General features: G+C 53.4%; 2 protein-coding genes across 7 annotated transcripts; one reads left to right on the top strand and one right to left on the bottom strand.

Moving 5' to 3' along the window:
* The first annotated feature begins 184 nt into the window (after positions 1 to 184).
* LOC127604570 (microtubule-associated protein tau-like) lies at positions 185 to 7,190 on the top strand. Of its 3 annotated transcripts, XM_052071727.1 has the most exons (12): positions 185 to 327; positions 2,812 to 2,951; positions 3,115 to 3,152; positions 3,263 to 3,308; positions 3,391 to 3,638; positions 3,736 to 3,828; positions 3,939 to 4,031; positions 4,210 to 4,302; positions 4,625 to 4,706; positions 4,793 to 4,899; positions 5,226 to 5,340; positions 5,527 to 5,713. In XM_052071727.1, exons 1-12 carry the CDS (start codon positions 311 to 313, stop codon positions 5,553 to 5,555), a joined length of 1,101 nt encoding a protein of 366 aa, XP_051927687.1. In that variant the 5' UTR covers positions 185 to 310; the 3' UTR covers positions 5,556 to 5,713. The 3 variants fall into 3 exon arrangements, with proteins under 3 accessions (XP_051927687.1, XP_051927686.1, XP_051927688.1); XM_052071726.1 differs by lacking the exon at positions 5,226 to 5,340 and having other exon boundaries at positions 191 to 327; positions 5,527 to 7,190; XM_052071728.1 differs by lacking the exons at positions 4,210 to 4,302; positions 5,226 to 5,340 and having other exon boundaries at positions 197 to 327; positions 5,527 to 7,190.
* A 936-nt stretch (positions 7,191 to 8,126) lies between these two features.
* On the bottom strand, positions 8,127 to 20,782 carry kansl1a (KAT8 regulatory NSL complex subunit 1a). 4 transcript variants are annotated; one of them, XM_052071663.1, is made up of 16 exons: positions 20,741 to 20,782; positions 19,869 to 19,951; positions 15,282 to 16,635; positions 12,720 to 12,861; positions 12,433 to 12,495; positions 11,958 to 12,046; positions 11,741 to 11,879; positions 11,376 to 11,532; positions 11,086 to 11,241; positions 10,643 to 10,801; positions 10,232 to 10,371; positions 10,005 to 10,129; positions 9,874 to 9,931; positions 9,623 to 9,735; positions 9,288 to 9,522; positions 8,127 to 9,194 (listed from the first exon to the last, which is right to left on the bottom strand). In XM_052071663.1, exons 3-16 carry the CDS (start codon positions 16,565 to 16,567, stop codon positions 8,964 to 8,966), a joined length of 3,093 nt encoding a protein of 1,030 aa, XP_051927623.1. In that variant the 5' UTR covers positions 16,568 to 16,635; positions 19,869 to 19,951; positions 20,741 to 20,782; the 3' UTR covers positions 8,127 to 8,963. The 4 variants fall into 4 exon arrangements, with proteins under 4 accessions (XP_051927623.1, XP_051927625.1, XP_051927622.1 ...); XM_052071665.1 differs by lacking the exon at positions 20,741 to 20,782 and having other exon boundaries at positions 19,869 to 20,100; XM_052071662.1 differs by lacking the exons at positions 19,869 to 19,951; positions 20,741 to 20,782 and adding an exon at positions 18,818 to 19,384.
* Between the last annotated feature and the right edge of the window lie 953 nt (positions 20,783 to 21,735).

Genomic DNA, 21,735 nt, shown 5'->3' with positions numbered 1-21,735 from the left:
AATGGAACAAAGATGAATAAATACATTTAAATCAATTTACAAAAACGCTGGTTTTTAAGGCAGCCTCCGTTTCAACACAGGCGCGCGCCCCCCAGCGGCGTGAGCGTGCACAGCGAGGAGGAGCCGTGCTTGCGTGCGCGCCGTCCAGCCGAGAGAAGAACGAAGCGTCTCCAAGTGCACGCAGGTAAGAACCAACGCCGAGGCCCTCAATTCCAGACCAAAAACCCGGCCGGACCGCATTTAGCTCCACGCGCCAGGCATACACGCGCGGGTGGCACGGGCGCGCCTGCGTCTTCATTTGAGGTCATGCATGTACGAATCCTCAATGTGTGTGTTCCATTTCTAAACGTATGCGTGTGTGTGTCTATGTGTGTTTTTTTTCGCGCGCGGGCCGGCGGGCGTCGTTCGGCGCGTGCACGCGGAATCCTTCGACCAGGTTCTCGCGACGAGCGTCTTTGTGTCGCGCGTGTCCGCTGCGAGAGCGCGCGCTGCTTTATTCTAGAACATGCAAGCAACGATGGCTGACACCATCGCCCCCCCAACCCCCACCACCACCCAGAACATTCGAGCAGTCTGCCTTCGCCACCCGCCCCCTCCCTAAAAAAAAAAAAAAAGATAAAGATGACATTTCCCTTGCGTGGCCTTCCATCACGATCCAGCACAAAGTGCATGTATTAGTCGGCCTCTTTGGCCTGCCTAGTTTGACGCCTTGAGATGCGAATGGCACCACAATCGAGTTTTGGGGGAAATGAGCGGTCGCTGGGCAGATTTTTTTTGCTTTGCCTTACAAGGAAAAAAAAAACTTGAGTACAAGCGCCATATGGTGACAGTGGCTCAATTCAACTTAATTAACAATACGAACCGGTTTGGATACTCGTGAACGAGTCTCCCGAAAAGAATCCTCCTTCTGTGACTTGCCACTCCCAGCTTAAGTTTGACTCGAAACCTAAACACAAAACAAATAGAATGACATAAAGAAGCAAACAAGAACAATCCCGCTATGTTAAGGCTAACAAACAATGAAAACAACATTAATACGCAAGTAGTTGATAGCTGCGCTTGCATAGGCTAAGTCTATTTGAACACAAATGATGGAGCAACACATGCAGACAGAGAATGACAATACTTACCGGATTATATTCTTTATTCTCTATGAAATCCGACTAGAGGAAAACCCTGCTAAATCGCAGCTCAGCTGTCACAGTCCCAGAATTTCTCATTTTGGAATAAATTTACTGTGATCACCGACCTTAAAAAAATGTCATGTTACATCATCTTACTCAGTCAGTTGCAATCAAAGTTGACGACGACTACATTTGCACTTTAGGTGCGCCTCGCGCTGGCCATCAAGGATATGGAACAAAGCAATGAAGATATTCACCATGTGACGTGTGGGGTCACGCGGGGTCACGGTGCATGAGCACGGGTTTCCAGCTGACAACACATGCGCACAAGCACACAAGTACACACAGCTCCGTTGAAGTGAGGATTTCATGGTGAGGTTAGCGCTGTTAGCTTAGCATAAGTTAGCATGAGGCATCCAGGTGTGAAACTAGCGCCAGTGTTAGCATGTCAGGGGGCGCCAGCTTGGAAATTTTTGAAGAAAATTCCACACATGGCGGCAAAGAGTGTGCATTCGTGTTTTTCGTGTGCGTGTTTATGCTATGTTGCGCTTTGTGAGCGTGCGCGTGTGTATACGCAAGCTAATTTTGCCGGCAGCTTCCCAGGATGGGCCTGAAGCGACCAAGTGGGTCAAGACCAATCAAGCACAAAATGGAGCAGGAGCGGGTTGGGAGGAGTGGGTGCTACCTGGGAGTGGCGTCCAATCCCAGGCAAGCTTTGAAGCAGCGAGCAGGACCTACATCCTGTTTGCTCACGAGGGAGTGGCCGCCACAAAGCCGAGTGCGACATTTGTTTTGCGGCATGGGCTGCAGAAAGTTTGGAAGCGTGCTTGAGCTCGAACGTGCTTGTTGTGATTGGTGCGAGGGCAGTCATCAAGCGTGTGCCACGTTGAGGTCAGGGCAGCCCAAGGGCTCCCTTCTGGTGGCCATCGATGAAGAAGATTTCATGCCGGATGCAGCGCTTTTTGCCAATCTGGATCCAGAAGATGGCCTGCATCAGTCCCCCTATAAATTCCTCAAAGATGACAGCCACTTGTTGTTTAGTCTCTTGGTCCGGACGGTACCAAACGGCGCTTGGTCTCTCGACTGGCACCTGGAGGTCGCCCCCCCCTCGATGATGGCCGCTCGAGCTCCACGTCGAACGACATGCAACGGGCAAGAATGCTAACGCGTTAGCTTCTTCGACACGCGGCGGCGTCCAACGTCGGCTGCAAGGGGGCCGGTGAGCTCACCGGCCCCTCCCCTGCCCCGTCCTCTTTGTCTTGTTCCGGCTGCTCGTTCATGCAGACGCCTCAATGGCGGTTTTGTCCTCGAGCGCCGAGGGAGCAGCGCTTAAATGGGACACGCACGCGTGCGCACGCACACTGTGCGGCTCGACAAGGTCCCCATTACTGTGAAAAGTGACATCATCATTTGCTGTTGTTTGTTTGGAGCGAGTCGGGACAGTGGAAGCCATCTTGTGCCGGAGGCAGCAAAAGTGGAAGGTGTGGGAGAGCAACCGTGTCGCCCTGGGGGGGGGGGGGAAGTCTTTGAAGTAAAAGCACACTTTTTTTTGCCAACTTAATTGAAAACAAGCGGCAGTAGTTTGGCAAATAGTCTCTCTTGAGGGTCTCCGTTTCCATTGGGGGTGGCATCACGCGGTCCTTCCTTCCAAATGACGTCGTGCGTCTTGCGTTTCGTCTTTCGCCAGCTCTGCCGTCGCCAGCATGGACCACACCGCCGCCAATAACAGCTACACGGCCGCCGCGGAAGCCAACATGGCCACTTTGAACCTCAACGAGCACCGCCACGAGAACGGCGGTGTCCCGACGGGACAGGCCAAAGACACAGGTGACCCGGAGCCCCGCCTCACTCGTGTCTTTCGATTGGCTCTTTCTGAACCCTGGTTCAACTTTCCAAAGCCCAAAAGAAAGAGGAGACTCTTCTAGCTCTTTGCCTTCGTTGGCCTTTTGGTGACCTTTTGCTGACCTCGTCCTCTTATTTCTTCCCGCAGCGCACGCCGCCAAGATGGACAACGGAGCCGCGGGGAAGGTACGTGATCCCCCGGTCCTCGTTTAGCACTGATCTTAATGTAGTCCAGTGGCAGACGCGTCCATCCTCCCAATCGGGCAGTGTCTTCATTTGTCTTTTTGTGGTTGCAGAAGTCTCAAACTCCTGCAAGCAAAACGCCCGCCAGAGCTCAGCCAGGTAAGTCAACGGGTGCGCGACCACCCCATCATAGAAACACAGCGAATCCCGTCACGGGACCGGCATCCGGTCTACGTTTCAGATGCCGCAAGCGGCCAGAGCAGTCCCGGCACGCCCAAGTCTCCCTCCAGCCAAGCGCTCGGAGGCAAGTCGGCGGGCGACGCCCACAAGGTGAGGAAGGTGGCGGTGGTGCGGAGTTCCCCGAAGTCACCCGGTTCCCTGAAGACCGCCGCCCCTCTGGCCTCCGCCCCACCCATGCCTGACCTCAAGACGGTCAAGTCCAAGATCGGATCCACTGGGAACCTCAAGCACCAGCCGGGCGGCGGCAAGGTAAGCCTGGCGAGCGGCGGAAGGATGGCTTCGGACGACGGTGGGGGGAGGGCGTTGGTATTTTTGGGGTGACCCGGAGGTGCTCCTTTTTTCGCAGGTGCAGATCCTGGACCAGAAGGTGGACTACAGCAACGTCCAGTCCAAGTGCAACTCCAAAGCCAACATCAAACACGTGCCCGGTGGCGGCAACGTGAGTCAGGCGTGCTCGTCCGCCTTGACGCGTGCTTGTCCGTGGTTGGGGCGCTCCAAAGCCGCGACGGTGCGTGCTGCACTTTGCTTTCAATGTGCTTCCTTCTTCAGGTTCAAATCCTGGACAAGAAAATGGACCTGTCGGCCGTCCAATCCCGCTGCGGCTCCAAAGCCAACCTCAAGCACACGCCAGGCGGCGGGAAGGTGAGGCGGCCATGTTAGGGGTGCGCCCCCTGGTGGAGGCCACGAACGTACGAACGCTCGTAGGACTCGGGTGTGCGGAGCAACCGCAAGGGTGCAAGGGATGGGGGCGGGGCTTTCTCCAGGCACAATGGCCGTTTCGTGCGTGGTAACTGGCATCTCTGCCCGTGTTGACTTCCAGGTTGAGATTGTGGACAAGAAGTTGGACTTGAGCAACGTGCGTTCCCGCTGCGGTTCCAAAGATAATATTAAACATGTCCCCGGTGGAGGCAATGTGAGTAGCTCACTGCTGATTGGCTGCTGGACAGCCCAAGACCCTCCCCCTTCCTTCTCAAGGAGCAACCCCTTACACCAACCCTTACTCCCCCGCCCCACTAGAGCGCCACCAGCTGCACTTTTGACACGAGTAGGCGCGTTCCTGAAGGGTTCCCTTTTGTGTCTGTCATGTGCCGTTCTCGTGGCAACGCAAAATCCATCATTTGGTGTGACGGACGTCCCTCAAAGAAGCTGGGAAATGTTCCGGAGAGATGGGCGGGGCGGGCGTTCCGTGTTTTGCGCGCCAAGGTCTTGAAGGTTGGCCTCTGTTCTCCCGTCAGGTCCAAATTGTCCACAAAAAAGTGGACCTGAGCAGCGTTTCGTCCAAGTGCGGCTCCAAAGATAACATCCGCCACAAACCAGGTGACGGCACGTGCGCGCACGCTCTCAAGCGAGCCCGTCCCACAAATCGTCTTGATGGTTGCGGGCGTTGTGTCCCTCTCCCCCAGGTGGCGGCAACGTGGAGATCAAAAACGAGAAGTTGGAGTTCAGAGTTCAGTCCAAGGTGGGCTCACTTGGCAACATCAGTCATGTGCCAGGAGGCGGACAGAAAAAGGTACACGGCAACAAAAACACCAACCAACTCCATTTCTCTGCCTGCCGCAAAACTCGTTTGCTTTTCTTGGCTGGAGGGAAGAACGTTTTGTTCAACCGTAAAATAATATCAGGGTAGGCTAATAAAAATGACGTGAGGGCTTGTTGATGAGCCGCCGTCCGTCGCGTCCTCCTTGCGCTTTTCTTCCCCATCATTCTTCTCATGATGATTGTGATTTTTTTTTGTTTGGTTTCTGTTGACGCCATCCCGTTTACTTTTGTTGCATGCGTCACCCTTCCCTGCTCAACCCCCGCCTGCCCTATTACCCTTCCCTGCACCCGGCGTAGCAAGCGAAGGGGAAGAAAGGCGGGCCGAGCCCCCCGGACGGCCCCTCCCCCACAGCCACCCCCCCTCACTCTCCTCAGACCATCTCGCACGCGCCCGCCAAGATGGAGGACGCCAGTAAGTACCAGTGCGTCATCATCATCCTCATCCTCATCATCTCCCTTCACGCAGGCACTTGAAGTGGAGGAACTATCTAGGTCAGGCCGATCATTTCAATCGGGCGTGTTGGAGAGGGAAGACCTCCAAAACGGGCCGGCGCCGTCACTGACGAGCGCCCGCGTTTGTACGTTTGCGTCCGCGCAGATCGAGAGCCACAAGCTGAACTTCCGTGAGAGCGCCAGGGCGCGCACGGACCACGGCGCCGAGATCATCTCCCTGGAGGACTCGCCCACTCAAGAGCTCAGCACCGTGTCGTCGTCCGGCAGCCTCAACATGACCGAGCCGCCCCAGCTGTCCACGCTGGCCGACCGGGTCAGCGCCTCACTGGCCCGGCAGGGACTGTGAGGCGCGGCCATTCCCTCCATCGACACCCCCCCCGGCCCCTTATGTCACCCTCCACGTCCTTTTTCTCACCGGACTTTTTGTAACCGCCGTCATGTTTCAACAGTAATTCACATGAGAGCAGGGGTGTCAAACGCATTTGAGTTGGCGGGCCACATTCACCCCAATCTGATCTCGAATGGGTCAGGAAAGGACATTTAGAAGTGAGAAGTCCAAATTTTATATCGCAAGTACACCGGGAAGACAGTAAAAAAGCCTTCCTGTAGCTGTTGATGGCTCTTCAGATATTTCGAAGGAGGGTTACCTTTTCATGTAAACGCGGCCCCTTTTTTTCCAGCGAGGTGGGCTTTCTTTGCTGGCCAAACTTCACCGGGGAATCCTTCAGGAGCAGGCGTCAAATCCTAAAGGACAGCCCAGTTCACAATGTCATTTCAGTGGTTATCAATGCGCCCTCTAGTGGGCAAAATTAGCAACGGTCATTACTTTGAAACACGGCAGCGTGAAGGTGTTCTCTTTTCTCCACGTTGCCCAATCGGACCTCCGTCAGGCCCGCGGGCCTTATACGTTTGACACCCCTGCATTTAGAAGCCTTTCCTCCTTGGGTGTTTTCAATGGAAAGTTCCGCATTCCATTGCGGGTGCTACAGGGTTGCCATGACTGCTGACGCTGCGTTCAAGTCAGTTTAGCTTCTTCCTTTGTGGCCATTTTGATTGAGGCTTTCCGCTCTCCCGCTCGTCACTTCCTTGACCTTGTTTGAGATAAAAAAGTTTTTAAAAAAATGTTGCTGAGGCGCCGTCGCTGTCGCCGTGCCGTGCCGTCAGTCAGTCACTCTTCCGTTGCGTTGGCTTCGTGGGTGGGGACGGGGATGCTTTTGAAATGTCAGTTGCCAAATGAGGGACGGCAAGTGTATGATGAGCCAGCCTTTCAAAGCAGTATTGTCGCCGAGTCGAGAGAACCAAGCGAGTGGACTCCCGGTGCCGCAGTTCCGTTGTCGATGTCCGCGTATTTTTAGCTTCATGATTTGGCGGGTGCGCAAAGTCAGTTTTTTGTGTGTTGTATGTCTGTGTAGGTTAGTTGATTGACGGTCATGGATCTTTTTAAAGTTTATAGCCAATGATGCTAAGACATCACTTCCTGCATGAAGCGCCAAATGGAAGCGAAGCCGAGCGAGTGCAGTTTGCTTTGTTTTGTTTTCTTCACCCTACACGAACCTGCTGGATTTGATGCGTGTGCATATGCAGGGTAATAACGTTTATATGTCCACCGCGTGTCGTGTTTTCATACCAGAGCAAAGGTGCATGCCAACTTTGTCGAATGTGTCGCTCCAAGACAACGACAAAGACGAAGAACTCCATGAGCCAGTTTCCATAGTAACCCACTCACGCTGTACAGTGGTGCAAATGTGATCGTTGTTGTGCATTTAATGTATGTTTGTGTTTGACAATAAACGCTGACCAGTCACCAAAGTCTCGTCGTATATTTAGACTTACTGATGAAATCAATCACACAGCCTACAGTCCAGTCAGGGGCGGTTCGGGGCTACAAGTTACACCAGGCGTCAGCGTGCTAACAGAAATAGAACTTGATTTCACTCACCCATGGGACAAAGTGTTGCCAGGAACGTCGGTCCGTCCATCCGTTGAGTGGAGAGCAGATGAAACGCCACTTTCAGAAGAGGGACGCAGCTCCAATTCAGTGAGATTTTGTCACACACGAAAACTGACAAAAAGATGGTCCTAAAGTAGGTCAGAAAAGTGCGTGTGGGGGGGGGGGGGTTCATCAATTCAACCCCCCCCAAAAAAATCTTGGGCAAAATGTTTCGTGAGGCAATGTCAAGCACAATTGTGCGCAATACAAACCTTTCCAGGAAACGCCCACTTTTCGGGCTGTTGGCGCCCTCTCCTGGTATAAAGTTGACAATGCAGTCAGCTTTTCGGGGGGAGGGGGTGGCAGTTACCCGACTGCATGTATCACGTTCATTTTTTTTTTTAATAACCCTGGCAATGGTTTGGAAAGAAGGTCTAGCATAGTCAGATTAAGACTTAAACGGCAAAATAAAAGGTTGGTTCCACAACGCTCGCCCACTTCTCCCCCAACCAGGCTCCGAGGTGCAATCAACTACCTTCCAGAGGCATCGAGTGGTAACGGAAGCACTTGGCTTCAATCAAGCTGTTGCCGAGTGTTGGTGTGGGTGTCCGTCCACATGGCTCAAAATGGAGTTTTGATACCTTGGCCGCTCGCTTGTTTTTCACACTCACAAGCAGCAAGCGGACAGGCCACGCGAGATCCAGTCTACAGTTGCCGTGGTAACAAAAGCCAACAGCGCCATGATCCCAAGAGGACACGGGCTGAAACCTGGGGAGACTATTACAACGCTGTCAGCTTCCACAAATCAGGGCGTCCAAGTTAAACATAAATGTTTTAATGGAACTATTTACAAAAAGCAAACAATAGTGATAACTGCTGCAACAATCAAACAGGTACATCAACATGTGACGTCACTACTGAAGAGAGAAGAACAGTGATTGGCTGAGGCAAAAGCAAACTATGAACTTTTTTTTTTTTTTGACTTTTCGTTTTGCATAGTCAGAGTTGACAGACGGGAGGAACCCACGTGAGATGGAACAGCGAGAGCCTGAATAATCCGAGTCCCGCTAAACAAGTGTTAGTAGCGCCTCCTAGGACAAGTGCGGCCCCCCCCCGGAGAGGGGGGAGGGAGGGGGTGGGGACTGGGTGGCTTGGGGGGGGGGGGGTGGCTGGGGGCCTACAGTAGGAATGGTTCACAAGTCAAAGACAACGTTACGCTGGAACACGCGACATACGAACATGTCGGGAATGGAAAACGAAAGCAACCAAAGTCAACAAGTGCTCTGCTCTGAGGGTGGAGGGGCTGCATCCTACATGTACCTGTTTATTTTGATGGGGGAGGGGCAGACTTTTCCCCATCTTTTCTTGTGAGTCACTCCACTAACAATGGACATGGGAATTACAAACAAACTAAAGGATAGAAAAACACCCTTTGGCCATAGTGGAGGAGTCGCTACATCGTGCGCTACAAGTGTACACGCCACGTATCAAAACAACGCTAAGCCCCCCCCCCCCAGTCCATGTACATGTTTCGCCTACTACACAAATCAGACTTGTAACATGTCGCGTCTATCTGCGTCGGATTCACTAAAAACTGTGAAAGGATTAGACTGATGTTTGAATATCAAACAACAGGAAGCGCACAAGTCCGCTCACAGTCGCCTGGGGCCGGCGGCAGGCGCAGCGTCGTCGTCGTCATCATCGTCGTCGTCTTCGTCGTCGTGGCAACAAGAAGGCTCGCCATCGTCCGAGTCGGGCCGGCCGAATGCACGGCATCCCGACAGGCTTCGCACTCTGGGCCTGGCGCGCTCGCCGTCCGCCTCGGGCTCCGGCGCCGGGTCTTCGGCCAGTGGGAAATTGCGCCGCTCCCATGGCGCCACCGTCTGGAAAAGAGGAGAAAAAAAAAACCGAGTGCTTAAGATTGGCGCGGGACACGAGAAGGACGAGGAGGCGACGCAAGGTAGCGGCGGTCGTACCCTCTCCTCAAAGGCAAAGTCGGGCGTGGAACATCGAGTATCCTCGCTGGACATGAGGCGGTGCGAGTCACGCGAGCAGGGCGTATCGGGGCTGGGGGGGCTGAGGGGCGAGGGCATGTAGCCGTAGTCGTGTAGCGCGGGGTAGTGGCTGGGCTCGGGGGACGCCGGCTGGGGGGTCGGGGGGTTGGTGCCGCCCAACAGCGGCGTGGTGCGCCCGTCCAGTGACTTGTACGACCTGACGGAGAGTAAAAAAAAAAAAAAAAAGGGGGGGGGGTGTTACACCAGGTGCGTGGTCGTTCCCACCGAGCAAACTGTCGGCGTGTTGCCGGCCTGACCTGCTGCCCCTCCGCTTGGCCGGCGCCAAGGCCATCCAGGTCCAGCGAGAACGCTCCTGGTCCTCATACGGCTGGTGCAGCTGAACAAAGGCCGCGTCCGACAAGTCCTCCACCTACAAACAAAAACACGCACGCGCATGTCGACCTCCAAAACGTCACCGTACTGCGTTTTTGACAGCGATTTGTTCTCCTCCGTCCCCGTTGGTGTCAAAAATCAAGTGTGGGGGGGGGGGGGGGGGGCAGACACTCACCTCGCGCTCATTCTCTTCCGGCACCGTCGGCTGCGACAGGACATCTACGGCTCGCCAGCTGGATGCACAAGTCACCCGGGTGAGCGGATGAGGCGCTTTGTGGTCAGCGAGCAAGCGGGGGGGGGGCTTACCTGGGCGTGAGGATCTCCTTATACTGCAGCTTCTCCACTCGCGTGGTGGCGGCCACCGACATGGGAATCACGATGTTGTTGATGTCGAAGGAGCTTTCGCCGCGCCTCCTCTTGATGGGCTGCAGCTGGAGCGCACACGCACGGCAAACAGTCACGGCGCTTGAATCCCCCCCCACTTTAATACCCCCCCCCCCCCCCAACACATGTCTGATGTTCATCGATCTTACAGGTGTGCCGGCGGCGCCCAGCGGCGCGGCGTTGTCCGAGCATGTGGACAGCTGTCGTGCGACGGGGCTGTGGACGCCGGCCAGCGCCGGGCAAGGGGCCGCGCCGCCGCCGCCCGACTCCAGGAAGAATTTCGGAGAGGCTGCGGAACACGCCGGCGGACATGTTGAAGCACAAGATGGAACAAACCCGCTTTTGGCATTTGGCAAATATTCCAAGTTGGCAACTTCAGGGGAATTTTTGGAAATCTAGTTTGAACGGAAAGGTTATCGCATTCACAGATAAATCGTTTGGTCAATTTGCAATTTGAGCCTCTCGGCAGGAATTCTTCTCCCATTTCCATTTCTCTCTCTCTCTACAAATATCCGCTTGCACGTTTGGAACGCGAACAACTTGGGCTCCCCATTACTCACAGTCGTTCCGGTCCAACGAGGGCTCTCGTAATCTCTTCCGGCTGTAGTTTTTGTCGTAGGGTCCGGGAGGCGCCGACGCACCGTGCAGTCGCTCCGTCTTGCAGGCGGCGGCCTCCGGCGCCCTCGATTTGTCGGCTCGACTCTTGTAATGGCTCAGCCCTGAAAAGTGCAAAGTGCGATTCATCCATGCGTGAATTATTTCACAGTCTGTTGATGTTTTTCCTGTGTGGCCCAGTTTTTTTTTGGTGCTTGTGAGTGCAAAGCACATCTTTACCGATGCGCAGTGCTTACACCAATAATTTGCTTGGGAACAAGTTGACAGTGTTCGACGCCGCCAACCTTTCTGACACCGGTTTGATTGGTACCAGAAGAAATTACAGGAAGGAGGAAAAAAATTGCAAAAGCAATCTGTCAATGGCCGTGCGACGGCGGCGCACACTCACTGACTGCCATGAGCGAGCTGGCGAACTTGTGCTTCTCTTTGGATGACGACAGCTTGTGTTTGAGCGAGAACTTCTTGACGGGCTTGCTCCTCTCCAGCAACCGGCCGCTCCAGCAGCTCTTCATGGCCTGCTGCACGCGAAGGCCCACGCCCACATCTGGACCCCCAAAAAATAAAGAAAATCAAGATTCCAAAAAGAGAAGGAATCACACACTGCAAAACAACCCCCCCCCCCTCAAGCCCCCGACAAAGGAGCGACGGCGATCTGAAGCAAAAGCTGTAGCGACCGACCGTCTGGGAAGGACAGGATGGGGTGGATGCCGAGATCCAGTCTGGACAGGCGCTCCAGGACGGGCAAGTGGAACTGGGGGTCCTCTCGGGGGACGGGCCGGCCGCCGCACATCACGCAGCTGGGGTTGACTCGGCACGCGCAGCCGCTCCGAGACGCCTGCGCGGATGACAACGCACATCAACAAGCCCTCCGGGAGCAAATGCTTGGCCGCGGGCTGAACGAAAACATTCGCATGACACAGTCGCAAAGCTTCAGTTTGCCCCCGCCTTCAGCCGGCACGCGAATTTGTCCCGCGACGAATCCCGCGACGTTCGTATCGCTAATCATCGTCAAAAACAATCCGACGGTTAGCCGGCGTCGTTACCTTTCCCGTCAGGTTGGCCACCGTGTTGGGCTGGATGAGCCTCCGCCGCCTCCAGCCAATCAGAGGTCGCGTACGCGCCGCCACGCACGTGCCGTCCGTCGTCGTCTGCTGGTGCTTGCCGTCCACGCTCTCGCCCACCCTGCCGGCGCCACATTTCCGCCATCGTCATCATCATCTTCACCACCACCACCAGCATCTTCATCATCATCGCCAGTACCTGCTGAGGACGCCGTTGACCGGCTGGCCGTTTTGAGCGTTCCAGGGTTCTGCGGTGACGACGTGCTCCGCGCACTCTGAAGACGATTCCTGCAGCCACAACCGTTCGTATAATCACACACACGCTTCCTTGCGTGAGGATAGTTTGAGTGTCAATAAGCAAACTCATCGAAACAAACCGAAGCCGCAAGCATTCATGACGGTGGCTTGGCGGTTCCAAATAATTATCAGGCTCACTCCACTCTTATCTCATAATTGCCATCACTTTTTACGCACACACATATAGGAATACACATCTGCACATATTTTATTTTTATCTTGTAGTTTAGCGTTAGCGGTGTCCTTTGACAGTTCTCCTATAAGGCTGCATCTTGGAGGTCAAAGGTCAAGACAAAAAGCATACAGCTCAATATCCAAGTCTTCGTTTATTGCACGTTTTTGAGACATGAAAAAAAAAAAAACAACAATAATATTACCTGAGAGCTGGCAGGCTCCGTCTTGGCTTCTTGAGGCCCGACACCTCCCAGCTCCACTGTGCCCTGCAGAGGACACAGCAAGAAAACATGACGGCGTGCTCTTGAGCAACTCGAATCAAATTTTGAGGTCCAAGTTCAGGGTGAAGCAAGAATGCACGATAAACTCTCTACATGAATCATTTGATTTCACTGTCCAACAGTTCAACGTTGCCCTTTCCACAAAACGGAGGGCACGCCCGAAGGAGATTTTTTGGTGTAAAAGGCAATTTAGTGCATTTCCGACTGACCTTGCTGGCGCGGATCTGCCTGAAGATGTCCGTCTGCTGTCGGATGCGGTACTCCAAGTCGGAGATGTGAGCCTGCAGCCAGTTCCAGTGACTGATGATGGCCGCCCTCTCCAGCGTGTAGCGACTCTCGGCGCGCTTCCATCTGGCACGCGCACACAAAAACACCCATGAAGGTCATCCTCGCGGAGGACGGCGAGCGCCTCCACCTTTTTTCGGGCCGCCCCTGCTGCTCGCCGACGTCGGACGTGGGAACTGTTGCGCAAGTGTGGCCGACAGGCGGCTAGGTAGCTTCATGCTAACACTAAATAGCAATGCTCAATCGACTGAACACAAAGGGTGCAGCAACACATGTAGACAATGGCAGTACGTGTGTGTGTGTATATATATATATATATATTCATGGTCCCGTTCAGAAAACACCCATTAGTACACCGTGTAAGCTACTACAATGGTACTAGATGACGATAATGAGCCCCTCCAACATTTTGCTGGGTTTTGGACCTTCCCACACGCCGCGTTCGCTACGACCTTGTCGAGACGACCCCCTTTTGGCTCGCGAGGAGTTTCTTGACTCCTATTTGTAAAAAGCCACCTCAATATTGTGCATTTCCGAAGCGGAAAACAATGAGCTCGTCCGAAAAATCCGTCTCCGGCAGGCTGCGCCTCTCGTTTGGCTGCACAATTCCAGCCTATGCGCGACGCAAGATACGAGTCTTGACTTCTGAGCACAGCCATGGAACAAATTCAACTCTTATCTCTACGGGTCACCGCAGGTGCAATACAAACAACACGAGGGATGAATCAACGAGTGGAGGCTTATTTTCTGACCGTGGCCATTTTTAAGTTAAAATTTGGAAGACAGGATTGGGTTTTTTCCCCCCGTATTACTGTGCCTTCTTATGAGCTCACCTTCCATATGGTAAATCCTCACTTCATTCCCTGAAATTCGCATGGAAAGTTTCCAGGTTTGAAAAGGGCCCCGAACGGCGTTACAATTCCAACGGTGTGAAATGTAAACGGCGCTCTCCCGGTATGCGAACTGAATCGTGCGCGCGAGCGGCGGAGGCCGACTATGGCGGGCGGCCCGACAGGGTGTGGGCAGGAAAGAACTGCAGCAGTCATGCCATAAAAAAAAAAAAAAAAAAAAAAAAAAGGAGGGCGCGGGGTGGGGTTACATAACAAGTGTGGCTCGCTCGGTGTTGACAAACTGACAAGTCAGCCCAACGCATCCAGATGTTTCCAACAAGCTCTGGCGTGCGCATGGCACAGCCAAATAAACAAGCAGATCGGCACGGGACTCTTATTTTTATCCCCTCCTTCCTTGCTCCCCCCCCCCCATCCCCCCAAGGTTTGCTTCCTGAATGCGACAACCATTCGTTCCCAGCAAGCTACTCGTCACTGACAAAGAGAAGAGGAAAAAAAAAAAAAAACACCAACAATAAAGTGACAGCGTCTGTCAACACACAAGAGACAGGAAAGGCAAGTGGGTGACACACCTCGCCCGTCTCCGTGTCATATGCTGCAGCTGCTTGCGGTCAGGGTCTCTCAGACGTGCATGAACAACTCGCAATTGATGCGTCTGAATTTCCTACTCCGTCAATTGGAAATCTCCCGTTTTTGAATCAAGGCGTGGGAATGCAGAAATGCTCCAGGTTCTGAATCATTAAAAACAAGAAGTCATAAGCTTTGTTGCCTCCTTGGTTAATCATGGACTCCCCACAGTGGACCGAGTGCCCTTGCTGCAGTCCCAAGCGAGGGGAACTTCCTGTCAAATAGTGCTCCGGGCACGCGCTGGCTGACGTCACAGCGGGCGAGCGTTTCTTCCTGCACTCAGACATGTTCGCACCGCTGATAAACAACTTTGGCGCTTTTCCGTTATGTTCCCACCCAAGCGCACTTGACCCCCCTTGCTCCCCCCCAGTAGGCTGTCCAATGACTATTTACACCCTCTGTGATATTGTGGCTCTTGAAGCAAATTCTTTTGGAGGTTTGTTTGTTTTTAACGGGCAGACAAGTGCGCATCTGGAGTTTTGCGCCTACAACGCAGCACCACAATGCGCCAACGTGCCGGGCAGCGCGCAGCTCGACCGGAAGACGTGCAACATGGCAGGCAGAGGAGGTCCCCAACAAAGCTGCTCTGTGTGTATGCGCTGCTGCTACCTTTGTGTGTATTAAAGTAGCAGTTGATTAAAGGTTCACAATTACTGTCATGTCGATGTCAATTCGCATCAGACATTTGGCATGATGATGGCGTGATGCTCTCGTGACCTGCTCCGGTTGAACAATTTGCTGTTGAAATGTAGCTGAGCTGATGTGCCAAACCATGTGCTGCGTTTATCAAACACTAAACAGATGAAATGGTGATTAAAATAATCGATAGTGCAGCCCTTGGTCCGTGTTTTGTCACTGATTCGGCCGTGTTTGAACAACTCGCAATGTTGGAGGGGCAAAACTACAACCATCTGAAACGGCGTAAATGACTTTGCCGTATTGCTGGTGCGGGTGTAACTTGCGGGCCGTGGCAGAGTGTGACGGGCCGCGTGAATCGACGGCGCAACTCACATTTTGACATGGCGCTGCTCCACGTCCACCCTGTTGAGCTCCTCCTCCTCCAAGTCCGAGTCGCCGCCGGAACTGCTCTCCGTCACGTCCGAGTCGAAGGCTTTCTCCACCGAGCGCAGGTTGGCCGAACCGCTCAGGTACAACCGCTCCAGTTCCAGCGGCACCGAGCCGCTCTTCAGGAAGCGGGCCAGGCTGTCTCTGTTGCTCGCCGCCGAGTGGCGTCCCGTCCTCCACGCCGACGAGCCGGAGGCCGAGGCGGCGGCGTGGTCCTTGCGGCCGCCGGCCAGCAGGCGACTGGTGGCGGAGTCCAAGAAGCTGCCCAGCTGCTGCTGAACGTGGCGCTCCACCTGCTTGGCCTGGACCACCTGCAGGCGCTTTCGCAGCCGTCGCAGGCGGCCTTCAATTTCCGCCTGCCGGGTGCCGTTGAGCCGCGCGCGCTCCCCCACTTGAACGTCCGGCGTGTCCGAAGGGGAAGCGCGGGACGGGGAGCCGCGCCGGCTGCAGCCCGGCCTCTCCCGGTCCGACTGCTCGGGACTTGGGCCGCCACGCTCCGAATCCACTTCTTGGCTGGGGCCGTGGTTGTCATTGGAAAAGGGCGACGGCGCCGAGGGTTGCGCGTTCGGACAAACTCCCGGAGAACGCTTGCGGTTAAGGGTTCCTTTGACGGCAAGGTGAGCCGGCCGGCCGTCGGCGTCCGATGCGTGCGACTGCGCGGGGACCGCAGGCTTATCCCCGTTGACGGCCGCCATCGCGCAGCCGGAACCGGACACGGCGGCCAGTTTCTTGGCCAGGCCGTTGACGGGCGCCACGGGCTGGCCCCCGCCGTTGGCGCTGCCGCTCATCAGGCTTTTGAGCTGGCCTCCGGAAAGTTCAATGGTGTGCCGCTTCCTCAACAGGAAGTCTCCGCCGTTGAGCAGCGAGCCGGGCAGGATTCTGTGACTTTTCAAGACCGACTGTTTGATGAGGACCCCTTGCAGCGTGATGGACTCTTTGGTTGAGGGCACGGGGGTCACATCAGAGCAAAGGTAGGATGCCACCAGGGGCTGGAGTTTGCTCAGGGAGTCCCCCTGGGGCGACGGCTTTTGCTGCTGATCGTCGAGGGGACACGCGTCTTCGGGGGCCACCTTACACTTGGGGGGGCCGCCGGCGTGGATGAGGATGTTGCTGGCGTTGGCGTGGTTGTCGGCGCTGGCCGGTGACAAACTCGATGACGGTGCAGCCAGTTTGAAGCGGATGTGGTGAGCTTCGGCTGGGGCGTCGGTGAGAGCGGGCGCCATCGCAGCCATGCAGTGCAGAGGGACGGGCACGGCGGCCTGCTCCACCCCCCCCGCTTACTGCCCGCCCAGAGGACAGCCTGGGTACGAGAGAGGAGGTGCACACAGCGCACTTTACTTCAGGGTCGCAACATGGATACAAACATTCAAATTGGTCTCTTATGTACAGCAACCGTCATTTCGAAGGAGGTCGGACTCTGGATTGCTTCCCAGCAACTTGAAGCGCAGCGAAACCTGATTGTTTCAGTTTTTGGTGCACTGTATGCGCCTGTCAACGCGCGGCATTCCGGCGGATGTCGCGATGATGGAATAAGAATTCAACTGGATGATTCATCGATGGAAGTCATGCCGCGGCCATCGGGACCGTGTGTACCTCAACTTCTTGATGAAGGACAGGCCTGAAAACAGAAATCCTGCCGGGATATGTTCGTGGGCGAGATGGTTTCAACTTTTTTCGCGAAGAATAAATGTCCCGCCAAAGATGTGCATAATTTTTCACAAATATGTACTTTTGGGCAGTCCTCACAGAGCTATGTAATTGTATTTATTTAATAAATGAATTTCGTCTTTTAATTTAATTAGTTGTATTTTACTTTTAGTCTTTACATTATGACTCATTGCGACATGTTGAGAAAGGCTTTCATCACGCAACGCTCATGGCTCAACAAACATGTCGTTTTTCTGGTTACCTGAAAAGTGATACTTTTGGAGATGTGAGGTTTTCATCCGAAACTATATCACCTTAAAAACGTTGTTTTGGTTCGAAATGCAGAGATGGCTTCAGCTGGCGTTGAGTAAAAAACAGGGCCAACCCCCGGTCACCCCAAAAGTTTAAAGTCCTGAACTCTTTGCCTTAAAGACAAAGCTGTGAAGTAGCAGTTTTTCTCAAAATAACAAATAGACAATATGTAATTGCGTAGGTGGATTTATTTTAGCGAGTTGAATGAATTCATGTTAGTGGCCCTCGCATACTTTAATTTTTTTCAGTACACATGTTGGAATTTCATTTTAAACGGTCTTACAATGACACAGATTAAAATGCACTTTCTTGGGGGTTCGATGTTCATTTTAAATGGCTGGTACAATTGTTTAGCTAAATATTGTGAAGGCAGCAACAACAAAACGGTCAGAAGAGTTGCACTGATAAGATAATGAACATAGCCATTTCCCAGGAATGTTTTCTTGTTGACAGCCAACAATCGCTTCGGTTCTTCCGTCAATATCGATGGCAGTGTACAGTGTGCTTTGAAGCATTTCATCTGAAATGTCGTGGTAAATTCAAATAAATGCAAAACTCAAGAATACAAGGCGGTCACGTCCTTTTTTCCCACGACTATGTATTATAACGCGGTCGGTCGGGGAACGTGAGCTACAGTAGAGTGAGTGGAAAGAGACTCCAGCAAGTCAGCTGTCCACTTACAAAACCAGGTTCAGTCCCACCGACTCAAGTAGCACCATGTGCTCCTAAATTGTTCGAAAAAGCAGCTAGTGTAAAGCAGAAGGGAAACGAAACGAGCAAGTGAGGCTCCTAGCGCCCTGCTAAGTAGGTGGATTTAGGCCCCATGACGTCACGGCGTCTGCTGCACATTGTGTCAAAGGAGTTGTTGCGTGCATATGAAGGTGCGCGACCGAACGACGTGACGGCGTCGCCATCCATCCATCGCACGAATGGCCCCCACTTGGTTCACTGCAGTTTGCAGTGAGCGCAAGGCTACGCCATGTTGGGACTTCCCAAGCACATTATGTAATCCGCCTTTTAGCACACAAATACCGACAACGAAACCCGCGTCGCGTTCCATTCGTGGCCCATAAACATCCAAAATGTCTTGGTGGTGTTGACGCAACGGGCGCAGGCACGTTGGCGCCAGTCGCCAACAACAAAAAGAAATGTCACCAAGGCGGCTCGCGTTAACTCCGCTGCTGCTGCTGCTGCAACAAACGCGAGCAGAAGCCCGAAAGCTGCCGCAAGGCCACCGTGAGCGTCGCGACGACGAGATTACACGTACGTTCAATCGCCCGCTCGCCAGCGGTGCCGGGGCGACAGGCAGGCAGGCAGGCACGCCTCATTACGCAAGGCAACATTTGGCCAACTGGTCCCAGAACGACGCTGTGAACGCGCGGCCCGCACGGCGAAGCGCTCGCTTGCTCGTTTGCCTGCTCGCTCGCTCGCGGTGGCCCGCGCGGGAGCGGTGAAGGCGCGGACAAGTTGGGAGCAGGAAGACGACGCTAGCTGCGGCTAACAAAGGAAAAGGAGGAACCTACCACGTGACGAGCTCGCACTATCCGAGGGAATTCGCCCAACAATTGCCTGCACTCCGCTCGGAGGGTGGGTGGGGAGGGGAAGAAGGGGGGAACAAGGGCAAGGGGGAAAAAGGCTGCTGGAATCGACCTCTAGGCCATCAATTTGGCCCCAAAACGTAACCGGGGGCCCGCCCGACGGGGGCCACTCGGCTTCGTTCCGGACCGAGGCAATGGACGAATCAACGATCTCCACCTTGCTCGCTCGCAGACTCGCAACCTCGCTCGCCTTCCTTTACCGATTTCAGCACAAGGCCGTCGAACGAGTCCTCCCGGGCCGCGAGGCGGTCAAGTGAAGAGCCTCTCCGGCCGAGCCTGGGCCAGATTCTCGCTTAGAGACGAGCCAGAAGAGCTCCGGGCGGCCGCTGAACGCTCGTTTTTTTCTCGGCTTTTGGGGAGAGACGCTGATAAAATGGCGGCTAGCTGCTCGCTCGGCTTTGAGCTGACAAACACACGAGCGCCGCACTGCGCGTGCGCACAAGAAACACTGCCAGGAGGCGGCAAGGCAAGGCGGCCCCGGCAGTACCGCCGTTCACCGCCAGGGGCGAGCGCACCAAACAAACAACAACAAAGAACGACATAAAGGCTTTACACGTCACATTTGCGGCGCAGCACCACAAATACCTACTTAATCCACGTTACTTACTTACTTACTGTACTCACGGTATGCCTACTTGAGGGCGGAGCCTTTAGCTTTACTTTCCTTTGCGCATTTTTTTATTTTGATGGTACCTACGCTGCAGTCTTTTTTGGGGGAAAGATTTTGACTTTTACTCAATTTTGTTTCTGACTATATTTCAGAGTAACTTGATTTCTCTCTCTCCAATGACAAACAGCTGTGTACTTTCTACTTCTTGCTTTGTTTTTCAACATCCGAGAAAGTAAGATCTCGACTGATCGCTTGATTGACATCTGTACGACAGCAAAACAAAAAAAAATGGGGAGGGCAAACACCCATCACGCAGAGAGCATTCCCCACGCTCCCCAACACAAGGACATGAATTTAATGGTGTACCTTCAACTCCATGCTTGTGGACTGGGCGTCGTCTGTGAAGTCTTCCCAAGCGTCACGTTAGTCGACAAGCGTCTGCAGGGCACCTGAAGTGATAGGAATGTAAATTCAGTCATTTGCAATTACTAAGTGGCTGGCTGTCATATGGTCCTGTCCATCCTGTCACTTAGCTTCCTCTGGACTGGTCGCCAGGCAAAATCAGGGCACCTAGAGACTAAAAATTATTGGTCACCAATTAATCACAGCCCGCGTGAAAACTATTGACTGCACATCTGGAGAATCACTAGACTGGTTGCCAGTACGCATTATGACAAACAAGGGATTGGTCGCCTGTTAATCACAGGGCACAGCTCGAGTAGAAAAATATTGAACTGGTCGCCATCAAATGTCATGGCACGCCGAGGCCGGACAGGGATGCCTGTTGGAGAGACTCGAACCCAGACCGTGCCGCCTGCGAGCCAGCCGATGCTCACGCAGTTGAAAAAGTTGTCGGCGCGCCGCTGCATGCCAACGTTGAGTGGCGACAAGTTGCCAGCAGGACTTTTCATTTTGGTTTTGTCTGTATGCGTGTGCGTGTGGCTGACGGGCATGACTGATCGCCGCCAGCTGTTTTGGGGGTCAAGTTTGATTACTGTTGGAAGAGTTGAGCAGTGAAGCTAATGGTAACCAAGTAGCCTGAGCGACAGCAGGCTATGCTAAGCTAAGCGCAAGTAAGCCCCCGTTACTTGTGCAGCATGACTTCTGATTGAAAAGTGAGCGAAAAAGGTCCGCTTATTTCCGAGGGGACATTTCAAGTTGAGAGCAAATGGCTCTTGTGGTGGTGACAAGTGTGGCGTTTGTTGATTTGCAGCAAATAAGTCGAAAGTGTTACTTACCTGCTTGCCTGTACTGTTATTAAGCGTTTAGGAGCGTCCAACAAGCCTCCGCTTTCCTATTGGTCAGTGACAATATTTCAGAGGTTCCTATTGGCTCACACGGCTGCCAATCTGTTCAAATGTACCGTACAGCGGAAATACGGACCAAAGTGATAGCACGAAACAAAACTAGAAAACCAAAACAAAATTGCATTCACGTCAAAGGTATTCTGTAAAAAGTTGGACGTGACGGATCCAAATAGGACCGTAAGGAGCATTATGAATGTGCTCCAGCAAAATGAGCCAGCTGCCTTCGTGTCACCAAGCGCGTTTTATTTAAAATGATCGACACTTGACTGTAAACAACATCAACAAAGACTTCTCGTTCGGTTTGGGGGCCTATTGTTCTTGTGTGTCAGAAGACAACACAGTAGCCAGCCTCGATGCCTTTACAAGAGTGCATGATCAGGGAGTAAAGGAACGCAACTTGACTGAATAGAAGCTGCATACTAATATGTCACATTTGTTTTTCTGCATACTTGCATGATGTCACATTTGATGTTCACATATTGTTGACTTCCGCAAGGCTGCAATTGTTGTTATTCCATCTAGGAATGCACCACCCAGCAATCTTTTGTCCTCTGCTTCATATGGATGTGCAATAGTTCCATGACAGTAATGATAGAAGACAATAAAACAATTACCCAATGTGTACCCCAATATGGTACACATATTCATCACTTTAGAATCACAAACGAGAAATGCTAACCCACCTGAAATTGCGAGCACTACTTGATGCAGCAGTCCGAGTCATCAAGTAGTAGTCGCGATAAAGTGCCACGAGATGGGGTTACTGTACAACAATGAAATAAAGCAGCGAGCTGAGTCGGTGGGAGGCTGTAGTTGATAGCTGCCCCCGGCGTGCCTTCACATGGGCCTCGTCGCAAATCCAATCGAGTAAAATTGACATTCTTGGACGACGTGGCCGCAGCACTGCTTTAATTGAATTCCTTTCC

The sequence above is a fragment of the Hippocampus zosterae genome, chromosome 7 (genome assembly GCF_025434085.1).
Source record: "Hippocampus zosterae strain Florida chromosome 7, ASM2543408v3, whole genome shotgun sequence".
NCBI classification, from domain to species: domain Eukaryota; kingdom Metazoa; phylum Chordata; class Actinopteri; order Syngnathiformes; family Syngnathidae; genus Hippocampus; species Hippocampus zosterae.
Note: the sequence above shows the minus strand (reverse complement) of the source record. Positions and strands in the feature narration are given on the sequence as shown.

What these genes read in the sequence shown, in the direction of transcription:
- LOC127604570 (XM_052071726.1), top strand. An exon ending in GGGACAGGCCAAAGACACAG is followed by an intron (nt 2,952 to 3,114) that starts GTGACCCGGAGC and finishes TTCTTCCCGCAG; the next exon opens with CGCACGCCGCCAAGATGGAC. An exon ending in ATGTCCCCGGTGGAGGCAAT is followed by an intron (nt 4,303 to 4,624) that starts GTGAGTAGCTCA and finishes TTCTCCCGTCAG; the next exon opens with GTCCAAATTGTCCACAAAAA.
- kansl1a (XM_052071663.1), bottom strand. Translation starts at nt 16,567, where the DNA reads ATGGCTGCGATGGCGCCCGCTCTCACCGACGCCCCAGCCGAAGCTCAC. An exon ending in CGGAAGAGAATGAGCGCGAG is followed by an intron (nt 9,736 to 9,873) that starts GTGAGTGTCTGC and finishes TTTTGTTTGTAG; the next exon opens with GTGGAGGACTTGTCGGACGC. An exon ending in ACTTTGCCTTTGAGGAGAGG is followed by an intron (nt 9,195 to 9,287) that starts GTACGACCGCCG and finishes CCTCTTTTCCAG; the next exon opens with ACGGTGGCGCCATGGGAGCG.